At 36.3% G+C, this 24,195-nt stretch overlaps 1 protein-coding gene across 1 annotated transcript in view; it reads right to left on the bottom strand.

Annotated features, from left to right (window-relative positions):
• LOC121382569 (transforming growth factor beta receptor type 3-like) overlaps positions 1–23,738 on the bottom strand; it is a 111,119-nt gene extending 87,381 nt beyond the window's left edge. Inside the window, exons 1-2 of the mRNA XM_041512045.1 lie at positions 23,531–23,738; positions 22,913–23,053 (exon numbers count right to left, since the gene is read on the bottom strand). Of these exons, the coding sequence (XP_041367979.1) occupies positions 22,913–22,979 (67 nt within the window). The 5' untranslated portion in view covers positions 22,980–23,053; positions 23,531–23,738. The remainder of the gene's footprint in view (positions 1–22,912; positions 23,054–23,530) is intronic.
• Between the last annotated feature and the right edge of the window lie 457 nt (positions 23,739–24,195).

Genomic DNA, 24,195 nt, shown 5'->3' with positions numbered 1-24,195 from the left:
TTTGTTATTTGTAGTAAATTCCTACACTCTTTATTCGGAGCACCACAGAAATAACAGTGTGAAGAACAAACCCATGGACTATTGGGCTTGATCAAAACCCACTTGTTTAAAACTCACAGACTGTAGTTTGAACCGGTGACAATGCACATTAAGTTTGGTTTATCTACAAACCTATCACACATCTGGATCAAGTTACAAGAGTGAAATGAGAATTATGATAAATGTATTTGGGGTATTACAAACATCAGGAGGATTAGAAATATTTTAGCCGTATGAAAATAGACATTGTAAATAATAAAATTTAAGTAACTTCTAATTTAAATGATCAAAAATGGCTCCAGTAGTGAAGAATATGTCGCAGGGTTTAAAAACTAGTCAGTCACTTTGAGTTTGGTTTTCCTGCACGTGATATTATATTACTTTTCTATTGTCATAAAACTATTATTTCATTAAACAGAAAATATATCTAAAATGTTATACGTTTTTTCATTGTACAATATACAAAATAAATTATTGAAAAGGAAAGTATTAATTTTGCATGACAAAACATTACAATCATTATCAAGAAATGAAGAGATGGTCACATGATTGACAGAAAAGAGGATCTTGAACAAATGTATAACATGTTTTGTTTTGTTTTTGGTGGGAGAGTTTTAAATTTATACCACTAGAGCATATTGATTTATTAATTATTAGCAATTGGATGTCAAACACTTCTGACATAGTCTTAGAGGAAACCTGCCAGTTTCCCATTAATAGCAAGGATTCTTTTATATGCACCATCCCACACAGGATAGCACATACCACGACCATACACCAGTCGTGGTGCACTGGCTGGAACAAGAAATAGCCCAATAGGCCCAATGACAGGGATCGATCCTAAAGCGACCGTGCACCAGGCGAGCTCTTTATCACTGGGCTACCTTCCATCTCTAGTATTATTTTAATGCAGTACACAAAGTTGAAAAAATAAAATGAGTCTTAACGTGTTTTGAGAGTTCATTTACAATCAGAACATTTTCATGTGTAACAAGGATTTCATCATCTGTGTGAGTAGAAAACTCGCCGAATTATCTCGAAAAAAGCAAAAAACACAGCTACTTTCCAATAAAATATCAATTATTATAGTATAAACTTTTTCAGCAAACTAAACTAAAATTCACCAGTTGTTCTTGAAATTCTCAATTGGCAAATATGGCAAGTGGGAGAGCTAGCCCCATTTCATATTGTGGTTCACAAAGCATTCAAAACATCTCACTCATCTGAAAACCTCGGGCCACTTCGGTTATGTGACATATGCATGATTCTTATGTGACATATGCATGATTCTTATGTGACATATGCATGATTCTTATGTGACATATGCATGATTCATATGCATGATTCTTATGTGACATATGCATGATTCTTATGTGACATATGCATGATTTATATGCATGATTCTTATGTGGCATATGTATGATTCTTATGTGACATGCATGATTCGCAAACTGTGTGAGACAGTGTTTGACAATACAGTAAAATAGCATTATGTCATCGTGACAACTTTGAGCTGAAAAAAAATAACCTACTCATTAAAAATAGATAAGTGTTTTGTACATTTTGGTACATTAAAATAAAATTTATTTCATTGCAATTGCTTGGAACTGAAAAACAAAAAACCTACTCGCCAAAAGATTGATTAATGTTTTGTAAATGTTAATCGACAGCAGAATCTCACAAATGTCTTTCATTACGGAAATGTGCCCTGCATTACAATATTTTGTCAGAACATCATGTCTTATGTACAGTGCCTGGGTTAATAAATGTTTGACACAAAAATAATAAATATTAAATCATCAAGAAAGTACAAGAATGGCCCATCAAACTATGAACACGTGATCGCAAATGAAGTATCTGTTACAGGAAAAACACAGTCGTAAACTGACACAAAGTGTGTTTTGTTTAACAACACCACTTGGGCACATCGATTAATTAATTATTGGCTATGGAATGTCAAACACTTGGTAATTCTGACTCGTATAGTCATCAGAGGAAACTCACTACATTTTTCCATTAGCAGCAAGGGATCTTTTATATGCACTTTCCCAGACAGGAAAGCACATACCATGGTCTTTGACCAGTTGTGGTGCACTGGATGGAACGTGAAAAAAAACAATCAGTTAAATGGATGCACCGAGGATAGTTTGATTACAAGTGCAATGCAAGCACCTCAGATGAGGTCTCATTGTGTCAAACGGGTGGGATGTGAGATGGTGAATATAAAAGATCCCTTGCTGCTAATCAAAAAGAGTAGCCCATGAAGTAGCGACAGCAAGTGTCCTCTCAATATCTGTGTGGTCCATAACCATATGTCTGATGCCATATAACCGTAAATAAAATGTGTTGAGTGTATCGTTAAATAAAACATTTCCTTTCCTTTCCATTGTGTCTAACAAACAACTATAAAATGTAACAGAGGGTTTTTTATAAGACACTTGTAAGTGAATAATGCAATTTACTCGTATACACTCGAGACATTTTTCAATTTACTCGTATACACTCGAGACATTTTTCAATTTACTCGTATACACTCGAGACATTTTTCAATTTACTCGTACACACTCGAGACATTTTTCAATTTACTCGTACACACTCGAGACATTTTTCAATTTACTCGTACACACTCGAGACATTTTTCAATTTACTCGTATACACTCGAGACATTTTTCAATTTACTCGTATACACTCGAGACATTTTTCAATTTACACCATTTTATTGCTTGTTTTTACTGCTATTTATAAAAACAATCAGACATATAAAATCAGAAGAAGAAAAAAAGAATCATTAAAAATTAATATGAAGATGTTTTTGAATAAACCTGAAATGGCTAGATTTCTAAGATTGAATGCAAACAAATGTTAGAGGTATGCGTAGGTGTTACAATATAAATCTGGCAAAATTAAACTGACGTGTGGATTTGTGTTACATCAACAACTTGTTAACTAGTGGTCGACATAAAACCTGTTTCACTGAAAACATGAACACAATGTACATGTACAAACTGATTGGGGTCACGTTCCCACGACACGGGACTAAAATAATTACCAAACTAATTTCAAAACAGACAAATACACAATAGATAAACTTCATCATATAACACCAAGTATTTAAATACACACTGCACATACTTAGCTTACTACAATGTAACACTGAGTATTTAAATACACATTGCACATACTTTAGCTTACTACAATGTAACATTGAGTATTCAAATACACACTGCACATACTTTAGCTTACTACAATGTAACATTGAGTATTTAAATACACACTGCACATACTTCAGCTACACTCTGTAAAACATCCTAACGAGTAGGATGTATTTCTAAATAGTGTATTTTTACAAATCCAGAATCATCAAAATTTTAACACATTCAAAAATGATCAAGTGAAGACAGTTTGTTTTGTTTTGTTTAACGACAAACCTAGAGCACATTGATTAATTAATCATTGGCTATTGGATGTCAAACATTTGGTAATTCTGACTCGTAGTCAGAGGAAACCCGCTACATTTTTCCTAATGCAGCAAGTGATCTTTTATATGCACTTTTCCACAGACAAGAAAACACATACCACGACCTTTGACCAGTTGTAGTGCAATTTGGAATAAGAAAAACCCCAATCAGTTGAATGGATCTACCGAGGTTGTTCGATCCTGCGATGCAAGCAATCACTCAACCCACTGAGCTGAACTCCACACCAAGAGAAAACATTCTCCAAGGCTTTGACACACATGTATACAGCTATTAAGGCACACAGGAACACATAAGATGGAAAACGGTTTGTTTAACGACACCACTAGAGCATATTGATTTATTAATCATCGGCTATTGGATGTCAAACATTTGGTAATTTAGATTTAGTCTTAGAGAGGAAACCCGCTAAATTTTTACACTAGTAGCAAAGGATCTTTTATATGCACCATCCCACAGACAGGACAACACATACCACTGACAGGGATTGATCCTAACCGACCGCACATCAAGCGAGTACTTTACCACAGGGCTACATCCCACCACCTATACCAAGAGAAGACACCGTCTAAGGCTTTGATACACCTGTATATAGGTATTAAGGCATGCAAGAACACACACAAATACAATACAAATCACTGTTCTTCTCAGCACAGAACAATAACCAGTGTTAGAGAAATCTGTGCCTTTAAGACACGAACCCAACTGGAAGAAAACAAATCTCACTATAGCTGCACGCCCGGGCGACCACACGCATCTATTGATGGTTCACGACCAGAAACCAATAACTGCGACCACTTTGAAATGAAGAACAAAGTATTAAAAGTGTATTATCTTTCTCTGTGATCTGCTTATTACATCTTTTATGAGCGTTTGTGACAGCTTAAGTAATTGTAAGCTTTATTCATTGCCTCGCCACACATTCAGCATTTTAGGACCAAAGAATGTACTACCTGAGGTAAAAGAACTTTAAAACAAAACGCAAACAGGGTCCTATCCAAAATGGATATGACTGGTGGTGGTTTTTTATGAAACTGGTAGCGAACGATTTCATTTAAACGTTTGCTTCTTTATAGTTTTTTATTAATTATTTTAAATCATGTCATAATAAAATAATGCTAGATTTGGAGAGATTTATTTATTTTTTTCAAAATTGGGCCAGGGGTGATTTTTTTTTTTTTTAAAGTCATTGGAAATACAGAACATCAAGCATCATATATACTGAACAAAAAAAGAAACTTCCGATTTGTACATATAGTATTTGTTGTGTTAAAGAATTCATTGTGTAATGAAATTATATTGGTAGTATTAGCCGTGAGCTGTATTATCAGGATTCATGAATTTTATTGATTATTTTTGTCGACAACGTGAAATTCAATTTGCACGTGCATGCATGGTTCGACATGTCCAGTGTAGTATTCGGTCAATTTGTTTTACTTGTCTTACTGACATTGTTGTCAAGTGAACGAAAACGCTTTAAAAAAAAAAAATTAATTAAAATGTTTTACATTGTAGCATTTTTAGTATGCCAAGAATACCCAATAATTTACACGAACGGGCGATTGGCATGCTTGATGCTGGCATGTCGACAGAAGACGTTGCAAGGCATGTTGGGAGTTCTAGTCGAGCGATACGAAATCTTCGCGTAAGATTTCGAATGACAGGAAGCACCAACAACTTGCCACGTCGTGGACGTCCACGTGTTACAACGCGTGGTCAAGACCGCTATATCATGAATACGCATTTGTGCAATCGATTCCAACCTGCCACTACTACTGCTTCTAACACACCTGGGCTTCATAATAACTGAATCAGTGGGCAAACTGTTCATAATCGTCTGCGGGAGAACGGTTTACATGCATGACGTCCTTACGTCGGATGCGTTTTAACGCAACGTCATCGTCTAAATCGTCTTAATTGGGCACATGTACACTCTCGTTGGATACGGCGACACTGGAATACTGTTCTTTTTTCGGATGAATCCAGATTTTCTTTACAATGTGGTGATGGCAGGGTGCGCATCTACCGTAGGAGAAATGAACGCTATGCTGATTGTTGTGTTGACTGTTGTGTTCTTGAACGAGATCGTTTCGGGAGTGGGGGTTCTGTCATGGTCTGGGCAGCTATTACCTATGGTTATCGTTCACCACTAGTCGTCATTGATGGCAATTTAAATGCTCAATGTTACCGCGATGACATTCTCGCTCATCACGTCATTCCACTGTTCCATAACAACGCCAACACCTCTCATACAGCTAGAGACACTGTAAATTTTCTTAGGACAAATAACATTGATTTCATTGATGACTGGCTCGCTAAAAGTCCTGATCTCAACCCCATGGCGCATGTCTGGGATAGTCTGGACAGACGATTGAGGCGTCGTCCCAACCCACCCGCTAACGTCAACGAACTTCGTCAAGCGCTCATTCAGGAATGGAACAATATTCCACAGGCAGAAATCAACACGTTAGTCAATTCTATGCACCTGTGATGCACTGCAGTGGTCAATTCAAGAGGTGGTCATACCCGTTATTAAGTGGGGGTTGTTGTTTTTTAACCCCTACCACACTTGGTCAAAATTTCTCCCAGTTTCTGTTAAGCTATGGCCATGATTTTTGCACCAAACGATGCATCATGGAACACTCTTTAAACGCATATATAACAATTATTCCCCCGGTTTGTTTTCATCAAGTTATGTTCAAGCAAAGTTAGCGGAAGTTTCTTATTTTGTTCAGTGTGTTTCAAGGACAAAAAGACAAACAAATCTAAATTTTTAAAAACCAGATGGACCTTTAACCTGGAGGTGGGCGGAGCTTTATCCTCGGGGTGGGCGGAACTTTATCCTCGGGGTGGGCGGAACTTTATCCTCGGGGTGGGCGGAGCTTTATCCTCGGGGTGGGCGGAACTTTATCCTCGGGGTGGGCGGAGCTTTATCCTCGGGGTGGGTGGAACTTTATCCTCGAGGTGGGTGGAACTTTATCCTCGGGGTGGGCGGAGCTTTATCCTCGGGGGAGCTTTATCCTCGGGGTGGGCGGAGCTTTATCCTCGGGGTGGGCGGAACTTTATCCTCGGGGTGGGTGGAACTTTATCCTCGGGGTGGGCGGAACTTTATCCTCGGGGTGGGCGGAACTTTATCCTCGGGGTGGGCGGAACTTTATCCTCGGGGTGGGCAGAACTTTATCCTCGGGGTGGGTGGAACTTTATCCTCGGGGTGGGTGGAACTTTATCCTTGAGGTGGGCGGAACTTTATCCTCGAAGTGGGCAAAGCTTTAGTCTTGGTGTGGGTGGAGCTTTATCCTTAGTGTGGGTGGAGCTTTATCCTTAGTGTGGGTGGAGATTTATCCTTTATTCTTGTGTGAGCAATGAAATTAATTTTCTTAACACATTAAGAATATGCCAAACATTTATATTTTAAATGAAGTGTAAAATAAAACTAAAGTCGATTCTTTGTTTATCATGAATCCCAACCTAAACAAACCAGCAGCAGCGTACACTGAGTGACATTAAGATGCATTCGTGTGTGAGGTCTCATACTGTTTGGTTTGGAGTGTCCACACCTGTATCTGTTGCTCATTTATAATGCTGCAGTTGTGCAACCGACAATATCTTACTTACACTCATTATTTTATGGCTATTGAAGATCTCTAATTTTATATATGCAATATAAACCCACATGAAAGAAGAGTCTATTTGCATTCCACTCCAACTTTGTCATAAACATTATCACACCAGCCAGCCAGAGCTCTGCTGGGACTTTGACTGGCCATCTCTCCACATACGACTACAGTTCAGTATTGAATCCTGACGTCTGACCAATCTGAACTGGATCAAATCCTCTAAAATCTGTCAGTGGGATGTCATTAATAAATGAAGTAACTGTATGACTTGACAACCAGGTCCATTATTACCTGTATCACTTGACAACCAAGTCCCAAGTCCATCATTACCTGTATCACTTGACAACCAGGTCCATTATTACTTGTACTACTTGACAACCAGGTCCACTTTTACCTGTATCACTTGACAACCAAGTCCATTATTACCTGTATCACTTGACAACCAGGTCCATTATTACCTGTATCACTTGACAACCAGGTCCATTATTACCTGTATCACTTGACAACCAGGTCCACTATTACCTGTATCACTTGACAACCAAGTCCATTATTACCTGTATCACTTGACAACCAAGTCCATTACTACCTGTATCACTCGACAACCAGGTCCATTATTACCTGTATCACTCGACAACCAGGTCCATTATTACCTGTATCACTTGACAACCAGGTCCATTATTATCTGTATCACTTGACAACCAGGTCCACTATTACCTGTATCACTTGACAACCAAGTCTATTATTACCTGTATCACTTGACAACCAAGTCCATTATTACCAACTTAAATGATCAACCGAAAATGGACCATACTGACTGTACACTGCATTACATGGACCATACAGACTGTACACTGTGCATTACATGGGCCATACTGACTGTACACTGTGCATTATATTGACTGTACACTGTACATTATATGGACCATACTGACTGTACACTGTGCATTATATGGACCATACTGACTGCACACTGTGCATCATATGGACCATACTGACTGTACACTGTGCATTATATTGACTGTACACTGTACATTATATGGACCATACTGACTGTACACTGTGCATTATATTGACTGCACACTGTGCATCATATGGACCATACTGACTGTACACTGTGCATTATATTGACTGTACACTGTACATTATATGGACCATACTGACTGTACACTGTGCATTATATTGACCGCACACTGTGCATCATATGGACCATACTGACTGTACACTGTGCATTATATTGACTGTACACTGTACATTGTATGGACCATACTGACTGTACACTGTGCATTATATTGACCGCACACTGTGCATCATATGGACCATACTGACTGTACACTGTGCATTATATTGACTGTACACTGTACATTGTATGGACCATACTGACTGTACACTGTGCATTATATTGACTGCACACTGTGCATCATATGGACCATACTGACTGTACACTGTGCATTATATTGACTGTACACTGTACATTATATGGACCATATTGACTGTACACTGTGCATTATATTGACTGTACACTGTGCATTATATTGACCATATTGACTGTACACTGTGCATTATATTGACTGTACACTGTACATTATATTGACCATACTGACTGTACACTGTGCATTATATTGACTGTACACTGTACATTATATGGACCATATTGACTGTACACTGTGCATTATATGGACCATATTGACTGTACACTGTACATTATATGGACCATATTGACTGTACACTGTACATTATATGGACCATATTGACTGTACACTGTACATTATATTGACCATACTGACTGTACACTGTGCATTATATTGACTGTACACTGTACATTATATGGACCATATTGACTGTACACTGTGCATTATATGGACCATATTGACTGTACACTGTACATTATATGGACCATATTGACTGTACACTGTACATTATATGGACCATATTGACTGTACACTGTACATTATATTGACTGTACACTGTGCATTATATGGACCATATTGACTGTACACTGTGCATTATATGGATCATACTGACTGTACACTGCATAATATGGACCATACTGACTGCACACTGTGCATCATATGGACCATACTGACTGTACACTGTGCATTATATGGACCATACTGACTGTACACTGCATTATATGGACCATACTGACTGTACACTGTGCATTACATGGACCATATTGACTGTACACTGTATTATATGGACCATACTGACTGTACACTGCATTATATGGACCATACTGACTGTACACTGCATTATATGGACCATATTGACTGTACACCGTGCATTATATGGACCATACTGACTGTACACTGTGCATTACATGGACCATATTGACTGTACACTGTATTATATGGACCATACTGACTGTACACTGCATTATATGGACCATACTGACTGTACACTGCATTATATGGACCATATTGACTGTACACTGTGTATTATATGGACCATACTGACTGTACACTGTGCATTATATGGACCATACTGACTGTACACTGCATTATATGGACCATACTGACTGTACACCGTGCATTATATGAACCATACTGACTGTACACTGCATTATATGGACCATACTGACTGTACACTCCATTATATGGACCATACTGATTGTACACTGTGCATTACATGGACCATACTGACTGTACACCGTGCATTATATGGACCATACTGACTGTACACTGCATTATATGGACCATACTGACTGTACACCGTACATTATATGGACCATACTGACTGTACACTGCATTATATGGACCATACTGACTGTACACTGTGCATTACATGGACCATACTGACTGTACACTGTGCATTATATGGACCATACTGACTGTACACTGTGCATTATATGGACCATACTGACTGTACACTGTGCATTACATGGACCATATTGACTGTACACTGTACATTATATGGATCATACTGACTGTACACTGTGCATTATATGGACCATATTGACTGTACACTGTGCATTATATGGACCATACTGACTGTACACTGCATTATATGGACCATACTGACTGTACACTGCATTATATGGACCATACTGACTGTACACTGTGCATTACATGGACCATATTGACTGTACACTGTACATTATATGGATCATACTGACTGTACACTGTGCATTATATGGACCATATTGACTGTACACTGTGCATTATATGGACCATACTGACTCTACACTGCATTATATGGACCATACTGACTGTACACTGTACATTATATGGATCATACTGACTGTACACTGTATTATATGGACTATATTGACTGTACACTGTGCATTATATGGACCATATTGACTGTACGCTGTGCATTATATGGACCATATTGACTGTACACTGTGCATTATATGGACCATATTGACTGTACGCTGTGCATTATATGGGCCATACTGACTGTACGATGCATTATGTACTACAATATTCACTGTACATGTATGTACTGTTTTAATCTGTTAATAGTCCATGAAGTCTGACAATGTTCATGGCAAACTATGTACTGCTATAATGTTCACTGTACATTACATTATTCATTGTTCATTATGAAGTTGTACAATGTTGTAAGTGTATAATGTTTTACAATGTTCACTGTACATTTATGTGCACTGTACATTGCATTAAAATGGCCTTAGTATATTGTTTTGTGTCACAAAGTTTATTTATTTTGTTCACTGTTTATTGTACCGTATATTTACGTTCACTGTACATTGTGTTGACTGTTATGTTGTTCGCAATACATTGTTATGTTCAGAATCACACTACATTATATTTGTTAGTGTTCACTGCACATTACTTTATATACATTGGGTTAGTGTTTATTACATTATGTACATACAGACTGTCCTAATTTACATACATAAGTGCATTATGTGTGATACATGGTATTAAATTTAGTTCTTACTACAGATGCATTATGTACAAAAATGTACATTGTGTTACAATATCTGCCAGCACACTCCATAATGAGTGGGAAATCCTTACAGAGTAATAAATGTAAGGTACACTACACTGGATTCTTTACACACTCCATAATGAGTGGGAAATCCTTACAGAGTATCAAATGTAAGGTACACTACACTGGATTCTTACCACACTCCATAATGAGTGGGAAATCCTTACAGAGTATCAAATGTAAGGTACACTACACTGGATTCTTTACACACTCCATAATGAGTGGGAAATCCTTACAGAGTATCAAATGTAAGGTACACTACACTGGATTCTTACCACACTCCATAATGAGTGGGAAATCCTTACAAAGTATCAAATGTAAGGTACACAACACTGGATTCTTACCACACTCCATAATGAGTGGAAAATCCTTACAAAGTATCAAATGTAAGGTACACTACACTGGATTCTTACCACACTCCATAATGAGTGGGAAATCCTTACAGAGTATCAAATGTAAGGTACACTACACTGGATTCTTACCACACTCCATAATGAGTGGGAAATCCTTACAGAGTATCAAATGTAAGGTACACAACACTGGATTCTTACCACACTCCATAATGAGTGGAAAATCCTTACAGAGTATCAAATGTAAGGTACACTACACTGGATTCTTACCACACTCCATAATGAGTGGGAAATCCTTACAGAGTATCAAATGTAAGGTATACTACACTGGATTCTTACCACACTCCATAATGAGTGGGAAATCCTTACAGAGTATCAAATGTAAGGTACACAACACCAGGGCTAGAAATGAAAAAAAAATCTACATGCACCAGGTGCATGCTGAAAAAAGTTACATGCACCATTAAAATTCTGAATGCACCAAAAATAAGGCAACTTCGTTTTTTTTTTTTATACAAAGCTATTCGGAATTATTCGGCAATACCTATATTTATTTATTAACATTATACAACTGCGTTTATTACTGATTCTTAATCAAATTTGAAAATTTCACCCAACGTAAACGCCTTACAGAAATCTATAACAGGCCTATTACAAAAACGTATGAATATTTGTGTTTTGTATTAAGCAAGTTATCAACTTTTTTAACTCAATAAGATCTGTTGGTATAATATAAATTAGCCTACGGAATTCGACGAGAAGTTGCGATTGAAATAATCACTGGCTGACTTCGAGTCAACTACGCGAGTAACACACCTGCATAATGAGTGGGAAATCCTTACAGAGTATCAAATGTAAGGTACACAACACCAGATTCTTACCACACTCCATGTAGCAGTAGAAATAGGACACTCTTTTTATACTACAATGACCTGCGTATTACACACATGTCGATCTGCGAGCACATAATCACCACACTCCATGTAGCAATAGAAATAGGACACTCTCTGTATACTACAGTGACCTGCGTATTAGTACATGTCGATCTGGGAGTACAGGCCCGTGACCATGTTATCGGGTCTCCCATCACTGTTTACCTACATGGGTAAGAGTGTTACATCTGGCACCCCAGTTTCGGTGACCCATCCTCTGTAAATACGATAACCCAGTCCAAACGAAAACAACTTCTCCAAACTGTCGATGTTGGAATACACAAACAAACAAAAACAACTTCTCAAAACTATCCATGTCGGAATACACAAACGAAAACAACTTCTCAAAACTGTCCACTACCAACATAACGCTGTTGTTACTTGATTAACTGTTGATAATGCTGTAACAGTTGTTACTTGATTAACTGTTGATAATGCTGTAACAGTTGTTACTTGATTAACTGTTGATAACATTGTAGCAATAGTTATGTGTTAACTGTTGATAATGCTGTAACAATACTTATTTGATTAACTGTTGATAATGCTGTAACAATACTTATTTGTTAACTGTTGATAATGCTGTAACAATTGTTACTTGATTAACTGTTGATAATGCTGTAACAGTTGTTAACTGGTTAACTGTTGATAATGCTGTAACAGTTGTTAACTGATTAACTGTTGATAATGCTGTAACAATTGTTACTTGATTAACTGTTGATAATGCTGTAACAATTGTTACTTGATTAACTGTTGATAATGCTGTAACAATTGTTACTTGATTAACTGTTGATAATGCTGTAACAATTGTTACTTGATTAACTGTTGATAATGCTGTAACAATTGTTACTTGATTAACTGTTGATAATGCTGTAACAGTTGTTAACTGATTAACTGTTGATAATGCTGTAACAAATGCTATTTGATTAACTGTTGATAATGCTGTAACAAATGCTATTTGATTAACTGTTGATAATGTTGTAACAGTTGTTATTTGATTAACTGCTGATAATGTTGTAACAGTTGTTATTTGATTAACTGCTGATAATGCTGTAACAGTTGTTACTTGATTTACTGTTGATAATGCTGTAACAGTTGTTACTTGATTAACTGTTGATAATGCTGTAACAGTTGTTATTTGATTAACTGTTGATAATGCTGTAACAGTTGTTACTTGATTAACTGTTGATAATGCTGTAACAGTTGTTATTTGATTAACTGTTGATAATGCTGATTAACTGTTGATAATGCTGATTAACTGTTGATAATGCTGATTAACTGTTGATAATGCTGATTAACTGTTGATAATGCTGTAACAGTTGGTATTTGATTAACTGTTGATAATGCTGCAACAGTTGTTATTTGATTAACTGTTGATAATGCTGTAACAGTTGTTATTTGATTAACTGTTGATAATGCTGTAACAGTTGTTATTTGATTAACTGTTGATAACATTGTAGCAATACTTATTTGATTAACTGTTGATAACATTGTAGCAATACTTATTTGATTAACTGTTGATAACACTGTAAAAATTGTTTTGATTAACTGTCGATACGTCTGTAACAATGGTTATTTGGTTAATTGTTGATAACACTGTAACAATGGTTATGTGGTTAACTGTAGATAACTTTAACAGTGGTTATGTGGTTAACTGGTGATAACACCATAACCATGGTTATTTAGTTAACTGTTGATAACACTGTAACAATGGTTATTTAGTTAACTGTTGATAACATCATAACAATGGATATTTAGTTAAATGTAATTGTTGGTAACACTGTAACAATGGTTATTTAGTTAACTGTTGATAACACTGTAAATGGTTATTTGGTTAACTGTTGATAACACTGTAACAATGGTTATTTAGTTAACTGTTGATAACAATGGTTATTTAGTTAAAATGTTCATAACACAGTGACAATGGTTATTTAGTTAACTGTCGTTAACACTGTAACCATGGTTATTTAGTTAACTGTTGATAACACAACTCCTACATATTTGACAGTTAACATAACCCACTAAGTTACATGATACTGCTCAGTCACAACCTTTAGTGTTACCACTCAACTTATGTTTTAACATGAACAAAAATACAATTAATTTTTATATGAATTGTTAGTTTCAGATAACACTGTGTATTCCACTCTCAACATATGATTGCATATTGATATCTATGTTATCATCATGTATGAAAGTGTGCATGTGTGATTGTGTATGTGTATGTGTGTGTGTGTGTGTGTGTGTGTGTGTGTGTGTGCCTGTGTGTCTGCATGCACATGTGCAATATTTGTTGTTTTTAATCCATAATTAGTTGTATAAGCTGACAAAGCACTGGTATCAAGTGGTTTGTATATACAAATAACCACTGGTGGAGTAAGAAAGACAAAGTGCAAAATGTGTGTTTCATAGGACCCATTCAATTCTCACGAGATGAAATCTCACAAGGCGTTAATACGCATTAGAACGGCGTCAATAAGTGTTTAACACCATATAACCATCATGATAAACATAATTAGGAACATATGCTATTTAATTTTGCTATTTCTACAAAAACACTGCTTGATAAAATGGTTTTTAAAAATGCACTGAAAACTAAAACTTTGTCACAAACAAAGTATTGGTTACATGAAAACAAGAAGTTGTAATTAACCAATATAGAAACCTGAGGCCTAATATGTAGCGGGAATGATAACAAGTATATCTAGGGAATGATAACAAGTATATCTAGGGGGAATGATAACAAGTATATCTAGGGAGAATGATAACAAGTATATCTAGGGGGAATGATAAGTATATCTAGGGGGAATGATGACAAGTATATCTAGGGGGAATGATAACAAGTATATCTAGGGGGAATGATGACAAGTATATCTAGGGGAATGATGACAAGTATATCTAGGGGGAATGATGACAAGTATATCTAGGGGAATGATGACAAGTATATCTAGGGGGAATGATAAGTATATCTAGGGAATGATAACAAGTATATCTAGGGGGAATGATAACAAGTATATCTAGGGGGAATGATGACAAGTATATCTAGGGGGAATGATAACAAGTATATCTAGGGAATGATAACAAGTATATCTAGGGGGAATGATAACAAGTATATCTAGGGGGAATGATAACAAGTATATCTAGGGGGAATGATAACAAGTATATCTAGGGGAATGATAACAAGTATATCTAGGGGAATGATGACAAGTATATCTAGGGGGAATGATAACAAGTATATCTAGGGGGAATGATAACAAGTATATCTAGGGGGAATGATAACAAGTATATCTAGGGGGAAAGTTAACAAGTATATCTAGGGGGATGAAGACAAGTATATCTAGGGGGAAAGTTAACAAGTATATCTAGGGGGATGAAGACAAGTATATCTAGGGGAATGATAGCAAGTGTATCTAGGGAGATGAAGACAAGTATATTTAGGGGATGAAGACAAGTATATCTAGGGGGAATGATAACAAGTATATCTAGAGGGAATGATAAGTATATCTAGGGGGAATGATAACAAGTATATCTAGGGGGAATGATAACAAGTATATCTAGGTGGGTGAAGACAAGTATATCTAGGTGGATGATGACAAGTATATCTAGGGGAAAGATGACAAGTACATCTAGGGGGAATGATAACAAGTATATCTAGGTGGGTGAAGACAAGTATATCTAGGTGGATGATGACAAGTATATCTAGGGGAAAGATGACAAGTACATCTAGGGGGAATGATAACAAGTGTATTTAGGGGGATGAAGACAAGTATATCTAGTGGGAATGATAACAAGTATATCTGGGGGAATGATAACAAGTATATCTAGGGGGAATGATAACAAGTATATCTAGGGGGAATGATAACAAGTATATCTAGGGGGAATGATAACAAGTATATCTAGGGAGAATGATAACAAGTATATCTAGGGGGAATGATAACAAGTATATCTAGGGGGAATGATAAGTATATTTAGGGGGATGAAGACAAGTATATCTAGGGGGATGAAGACAAGTATATCTAGGTGGGTGAAGACAAGTAAATGTAGCCAACACTGTGTTCAGTCCTTTAGTACCCTTTTGAGCACAGGTGGGGGGTTTTGTTTTGTTTGGGTGTGGGTTTTTTTTTTTTTTTTGGGGGGGGGGGGGGGTTCTTTTAATAGGTTCATGAAATACTTAAATGTATAATATACAGTATCGAGACTTGGTTTCTTTCATCTTTATAATAATATATATGTCTACACTTACTTGATATGCCTATACAAGTTTGTAAATATTTACATTTTCAATCAACAAATATTTTTTTTTAATGACATGCTAGGCGAAAAGATTCCATATCTCTACATGAACCCCTGGGCTATTTAATTTGCATACAATTAACTCTACATGACATTAAACACTACACATGACACAGGGCTGAAGTGTGGATATGAACTCCAAGACTTCTGGAGCATAGCCAAGTGTTCTGACCATTCAGCCACACAATACATCACCAAATAACCCTGCATTCTACTGCTCATACCGACTGGGATGTAGTGCCCAGCACAGAACAAACTAAACATCATACAGCATAACACAAACGTTTATACACGATTCTACATCCCATCTGCTGGGAACTTCCTACAACAGTACTCGTTTGGAAAAGAATTGGCAAAGAAAATCCAATATATTAAATGTTTAAATGAAGAACATGTATAGTAAAACCACTATTAAGACCATCTACAGGAAAACTGGCCTTAGTGGAGTGGTCCCAATACCGAAATAACAATATCAATAATGATGGTAATTTAACCTCAGCCCCACCCACACCCCATTATTCATCATTAACACCTTCTCAACTGATAGAAATATAGGCAATGCTGGAGTGGTGGATTGCATCCGTGGAAAGTACACATGTATATACTAATATATACACATCAAAGATATCTTCTAATGAGTACACATGTACATACTAATATATACACATCAAAGATATCTTCTAGTGAGTACACGTGTACATACTAATATAGACACATCAAAGATATCTTCTAGTGAGTACACGTGTACATACTAATATAGACACATCAAAGATATCTTCTAGTGAGTACACGTGTACATACTAATATAGACACATCAAAGATATCTTCTAGTGAGTACACGTGTACATACTAATATATACACATCAAAGATATCTTCTAGTGAGTACACGTGTACATACTAATATATACATACAGGACTTCTAGAATTTTTATAAAATCAACTAGCCATGGGATCAGTGATTTTTTTTAATTTATTAGCCACAATTAAAAATTCACTAGCTCTACTTTACTTTAAGTTAATAAAAAAATTTCTAAATAATAGTAAAATTGGATATGTCATCTAAAGAAAGAGATACAGCTTAAAATTCTAAATAATAGTAAACTTGGATATGGCACCTAAAGAGAGAGATACAGCTTAAAATTCTAAATAATAGTAATAATTGGATATGTCACCTAAAGAGAGAGAAACAGCTTAAAATTCTAAATAATAGTAAAATTGGATACGTCACCTAAAGAGAGAGATGCAGCTTAAAATTCTAAATAATAGTAAAATTGGATACGTCACCTAAAGAGAGCGATACAGCTTAAAATTCTAAATAATAGTAAAATTGGATATGTCACCTAAAGAGGGAGATACAGCTTAAAATTCTAAATAATAGTAAAATTGGATATGTCACCTAAAGAGGGAGATACAGCTTAAAATTCTAAATAATAGTAAAATTGGATATGTCACCTAAAGAGGGAGATATAGCTTAAAAATTCTAAATAATAGTAAAATTGGATATGTCACCTAAAGAGAGATATACAGCTTAAAATTCTAAATAATAGTAAAATTGGATATGTCACCTAAAGAAGGAGGTACAGCTTAAAATTCTAAATAATAGTAAAATTGGATACTGACCTAAAGAGAGAGATACAGCTTAAAATTCTAAATAATAGTAAAATTGGATATGTCACCTAAAGAGGGAGATACAGCTTAAAATTCTAAATAATAGTAAAATTGGATACATCACATAAACAGAGAGATACAGCTTAAAATTCTAAATAATAGTAATAACTGGATATGTCACCTAAAGAGAGATATACAGCTTAAAATTCTAAATAATAGTAAAATTGGATATGTCACCTAAAGAGGGAGATACGGCTTAAAATTCTAAATAATAGTAAAATTGGATATATGTCACCTAAAGAGGGAGATATATAGCTTAAAAGCACTAACATCGGGGGCAGGGCAGGATATTCCTAAATTTACAAAATAGACGTAATTGCAACATTTGACAAAAACATTTCACTAGATGTCGGGCATGGCAATAGTAGTTATTTACTAGCCCAAAATTTAATATCACTAGCCATGAGAGTAGGGCTACCATAATCTAGAAGCCCTGTACATCTCTAATGAGTACACATGTATTATATAGTAATATATACATAACAAAGATATCTTCTAATGGAAAAAAGTAGTGGCTTTCCTCTATTGTCAAAATTACCAAATGTTTGACATCCAATAAATGTTTAATTAATCAATGTGCTCAAGTTGTATCATTAAACAAAACAAACTTTTAACCATGTACCTTAAATTCTATTATTCAACAGGGCATAAAATTTGGCATGAATGATTTTGTTGTTCATCTGTCGGTTATTCAAAACCAATATCAACATAAACGACCAATCGTTCGCGCAAAAGCTGCAATCATTCGTCAGAAAATTAAAAAAAATAACGGGCCTACATTGCCGATTGCTGGTTATTTTGGTCGATATAGGATTCGCTTAAGTTCAGTACTTTCTGTTCAGACCCGGAAGCATTAAGCTCAATGCTTCTGGGAAATCCCTGTATATTATCATTTCATTCAGATTATTGTTTGGCACCAATAAGTACTCCCCTGTAAAAAAAACTGATGGGGTTGTGTGTTGTAATGCAAACGGGCAGCTTTCAAGTTGGTTCTAGCATACATTTTTTTTTTTTTTTTATTTATTTAGTTTTTTTTTTATTTATGATAGGACATTTGATGGAGAAAAGCTACGAAATTCGTTCATATTGCATTCTCAGTTAATTGCTGTGACCCATTAAAATTTGCATTTGTATCTGAACTACTGAAGAAAATCGTTCATGTAAAACTGAAACCACACGAATGACATGTCGGTTTTCTCAAAAATTCAAATTGTATGCCCTAATTTAATCTTTACTTTTCAAGATTATAATGTACAAGTTATAAAATAAAATGACTATATATTAACCATGTCATGTTCATTTGTACACCAACTGCTTTCTAGTATGAAACTAATACTTGTACGTTTGTACATGTTCATTTGTACACTAACTGCTTTTTAGTAGGAAACTAATACTTGTACGTTTGTACATGTTCATTTGTACACTAACTGCTTTCTAGTAGGAAACTAATACTTGTACGTTTGTACATGTTCATTTGTACACTAACTGCTTTTTAGTAGGAAACTAATACTTGTACGTTTGTACATGTTCATTTGTACACTAACTGCTTTTTAGTAGGAAACTAATACTTGTACGTTTGTACATGTTCATTTGTACACTAACTGCTTTCTAGTAGGAAACTAATACTTGTACGTTTGTACATGTTCATTTGTACACTAACTGCTTTTTAGTAGGAAACTAATACTTGTACGTTTGTACATGTTCATTTGTACACTAACTGCTTTTTAGTAGGAAACTAATACTTGTACGTTTGTACATCCAGCTAAAACAAAACAAGCATTCTGAGAGTTCTGCTGTTCAACAATTTGAATAAATATTGTTTAAAAAAAAAAAAAAAAATATGAGCCGCTACAGTTTGATCAGTGGGGGACCTAACTACTTGTTTGACCATCATAAAATTCTTTTTTTGAAGAAATGCCAAATATACAGTTAGTCCTGTAGAAAAACAATTCAGTTTACAATGGACATAACCATATGGAGTTTTTAGATTTGTGGGTGTTATTGTCTATTTGATGCCGGCAAATGTTTAATTTTTGGGATCAAATAGACAATAACACCCGCAAATCTAAAAACTTCATATGGTTATCTTCTAAGCTAATGATGTGGTTGCACTAATGGGGCCAACATGTATTGAAAACAACCAGTGGGTTTAATTTTACTGGTCATAATCCATAATAGCAAGGTGGTCTTAATACAGGAGTATTTTTACTATAAAATAATACGGAAATATTCCAGTCTATAAAATATTGGTCTTTATAGCAGGGTGGTCTTAATACAGAATTATTTTTACTATAAAATATTCCAGTAGTTTAAATATTAGTCTTTATAGCAAGGTGGTCTTAATACAGGAATATTTTTACTACAAAATAATAAGGAAGTATTCCAATCTTTAAAATATTGGTCTTTATAGCAAGGTGGTCTTAATACAGGAGTATCTTTTACTACAAAATAACAAGGAAATATTCCAATCTTTAAAATATTGGTCTTTATAAAAGATAATATTCATTTGTTGCAAAAGTTACTTTTAAAAAAAATTGCCATAGGCAGGCTCAAAATTGCTATCAGTGGGCCCTTTCCCCAATGACAATATTTTTTTAAAGTGCTAAATTTGAGCCCTGCAATACTAACTACTAAACAACTGTTCATGTTGGGTTACCATGGTACATGTACAGTACGCAGGCACCACACCCCGACACACCAAGGGCGACATTTGGGATTGGTTCCCTATAGCATAATTGTGTATATCATATCTTATATGTCGGAAATGTATTTTTAATAATCGACTCATCTTTGAGAAATCAGAGTTCAAAACTGCACTTCTCAAAAGGTGGAGGGTAAAAATACACTTGTCCAAATAATTGGTGTAGATGAGACGCAGTTTGGCGAGTCTCTCGAGTTCTGTCAGGTGTGTGCAGGTGCAGAGCACACTCATGCCCCCCCCCCCCCACCCCCTCGAAAAGGAAAGTGATAAAAAAATTTAACGAGAATGAAACACTTTTTCACTTCATTTTGACAGTTGGAAATCTTGTATCTGAAATGTGTTATTTCGTGATAAATCATTATTTCTAAAATAGAACACCCACGAATATTACAGTAGACCTCAGGCACAGGTGTGAGGGGGTGGGAGGTCATCGGTCAAAATCTCCTGCTTAAAGCAACTTAAAAAAATATATGTACTTACACATTTGTTATCAAGAATTTTCCACCAGAGCACATTGATTTATTAATCGCTGACTATATATAGTTTTAGAGAGGAAACCCACTACATTTTTCCATTAGTAGCAAGTATATTTGATATATATGCACTTTTGCCCCGACAGGACAACACATACCATGATCTATGATATACAACTGGTTGGGACAGGAAAACCCCAGTCAGATAATAATGTGTCCAATACTTGGTGATTTTTCCTCATAGAATGCAAACATTTGCATCTTAGGATCTATGTATGAAGACATATATCCAGTTTTTAAAAATATTTCCAGGAGATCACGTCCCTGAACTTTCTACAACATGGGCACTGTGCATCGCAGTCAGTCAGCTACCCCATCACAATAATCAAGCATCAAACAGGTTGGGTCAATATTTAAAATGTGACACCCAATGCCCACACACACACACTACACACTCGATGTATATTTTCATTCCTATTTAAAAGGTCCCCCTCCCCAACCTTTGCACCTGAAGCACTCGAGTTGCTGGACTTGGCCCTGTGCCTGTGGCCTGAATCGTGTACCATACCAATGAAACACATTAACATTAAGCAACCAAAACACACACTTTATTATAACTGTATGGGTGGGCAGGATGTAGCCCAGTGGTAAAGTGTTTGCTTCATGCACGGTCAGTCTGGGATCAATTCCCTTTGGTGGATCCATTGGGCTATTTCTCGTTCCAGCCAATGCACCATGACTAGCATATCAAAGGCTGTGGTATGTGCTATCCTGTCTGTGGGATGGTGCATATAAAAGATCCCTTGTTACTAATAGAAAAATGTAGCGGGTTTCCTCTCTATAAATGTGTCAAAATTACCATATCTTTGACATCCAATAGTCGATGATTAACAAATCAATATGCTCTAGTGGTGTCATTAAAACTATAAACTTTTTTTTTATATGTAACTTGCATGTACATCAGGATATTCTTCATCTGTGTTCGAGATAAGTAGGTGGTACCTGTACATACCTAATGATGGCTTCGAGGGGTATAACTGTAAACCTGAAAGTAACCTAAAAAGTATGTACTGTCCTGGACTACGGTCCCGTCAAAAGATAACACCTCCGCCCATGACAGGCATGTGCTACAACAGCTTGTTCTGAATATGCATGTTAAAACCTATGACTGTAGGCAGCAGTAGGGCCAAACATTGACACCTGTCACCTGCTAGTGTCACAGTGAGCATGTTGTTAATCCCTTATTACATTTGGGGGATATTGGTGGGGGAGTGTATGCAGTGTTTATATCCTGGTGTATTATTTCTTCTTCTTTTTTCTTTTTCTCACAAGGTTAAATAATTGTTTTTATTTCACAACTACTACCACATTTTTGCATTTAAAGTTTGTGATGAGAATTTCCAAGGCCACTCACCTTTGCCCGTGCCCGCCTCATGACAACACAGGAATAGTAGGAAGCAGAAGCAAGCACTAGACAGCATGTTGGCCCGGCCTCCTCCTCGTCAAGGTGGGCTGCGGCATTCACGTGTCCAACGACCACTGCATGTCAACCAGGCTGCAAACAAGAGTACACCGTAAGTGTGAGGCAAGGGCAAACATGCCCACCGTTTGGCATCACTCCGCTTATAGGCTAATGTTATGTGGCAAAATATTTTAATGTAATTTGCGTGTGCTGCCAGTTTAACACCAAGTTTGAGGAAAAATAAACAAGTATTTTAGTGGCCCACTTCTCGAGCCGTGTGCGTGTGTGTTAAAACACAGTTGGCAAAACGCCGTGTCCATCGATATAGAGGCCACATAAACAAAACATCACGCCCTCGGCCGTGGCCAAACCGAGGTCGCTAGCCCAAGATGGCGGGCAAATTGACCACTGCCCGAATTTCTAAATCTTCGCGATGTTTCTGACAAAACAACAAACTGCCATGCAAATACACTAAAACAGGCTTCGCCATCGGTAAACCGGTGATATACTGACTGCAGTGACTGTATTCACTGGCACACAGAATCGCAGATTTCTGAGAAAAAAACAAACCTTAATGATGTTCCACACGAAGATCTATCCGTACTCCAACATTTGGCCAACCGAGGGAAAAAAACAACCACGGAACGACTTCCCACGTGAGAAAACGGTTATCCAAAACTATTAGCAAAACACAGAGGCGTTTCCTTTGATGAGTTGATTTTAGTTCACAACGCAATCCACTGTAAAATCTGTCAACTCTCACAAAACAAGCGGAGCGATATGCGTTTCTTCTGTTGTCATTTACATTGAGCTTAATTAACCCCATTCCGTATATGGTATTCTGACGTCACACAAGTTAGCATCAACGCCATCTATTGTGCGAATGTGGCACAAGCACCTGCTTGGCGGTAGTTGGAGTTTCCTTCAACCGTTGGAGGGTGAAAAAAAAAAAGCATTTGCCAATGTGAGATAGTTTCTAATAACTATTATTTGTAACACTAGGAAGAGTTATTTAATTAAAGGAATTGTTATTTTTAAAAACGTAGGTTACTAGTATACGTGTGCAGGTTTGAAAGAGAATACTGTTCCATATAGGCTCAAAATAGAAGAATGTAGGCCTATTGCGAATTAATTGATTCCAAACAGCAGTGCGAAGTTATTCGAGGGCTATACATAGATTAACCCATTAATAACAGTACATGTTCCTAATTCGGCACCGGATATAGGTTACAAGC

This window comes from Gigantopelta aegis, chromosome 10, assembly GCF_016097555.1.
Source record: "Gigantopelta aegis isolate Gae_Host chromosome 10, Gae_host_genome, whole genome shotgun sequence".
Taxonomy (NCBI): Eukaryota; Metazoa; Mollusca; class Gastropoda; order Neomphalida; family Peltospiridae; genus Gigantopelta; species Gigantopelta aegis.
Note: the sequence above shows the minus strand (reverse complement) of the source record. Positions and strands in the feature narration are given on the sequence as shown.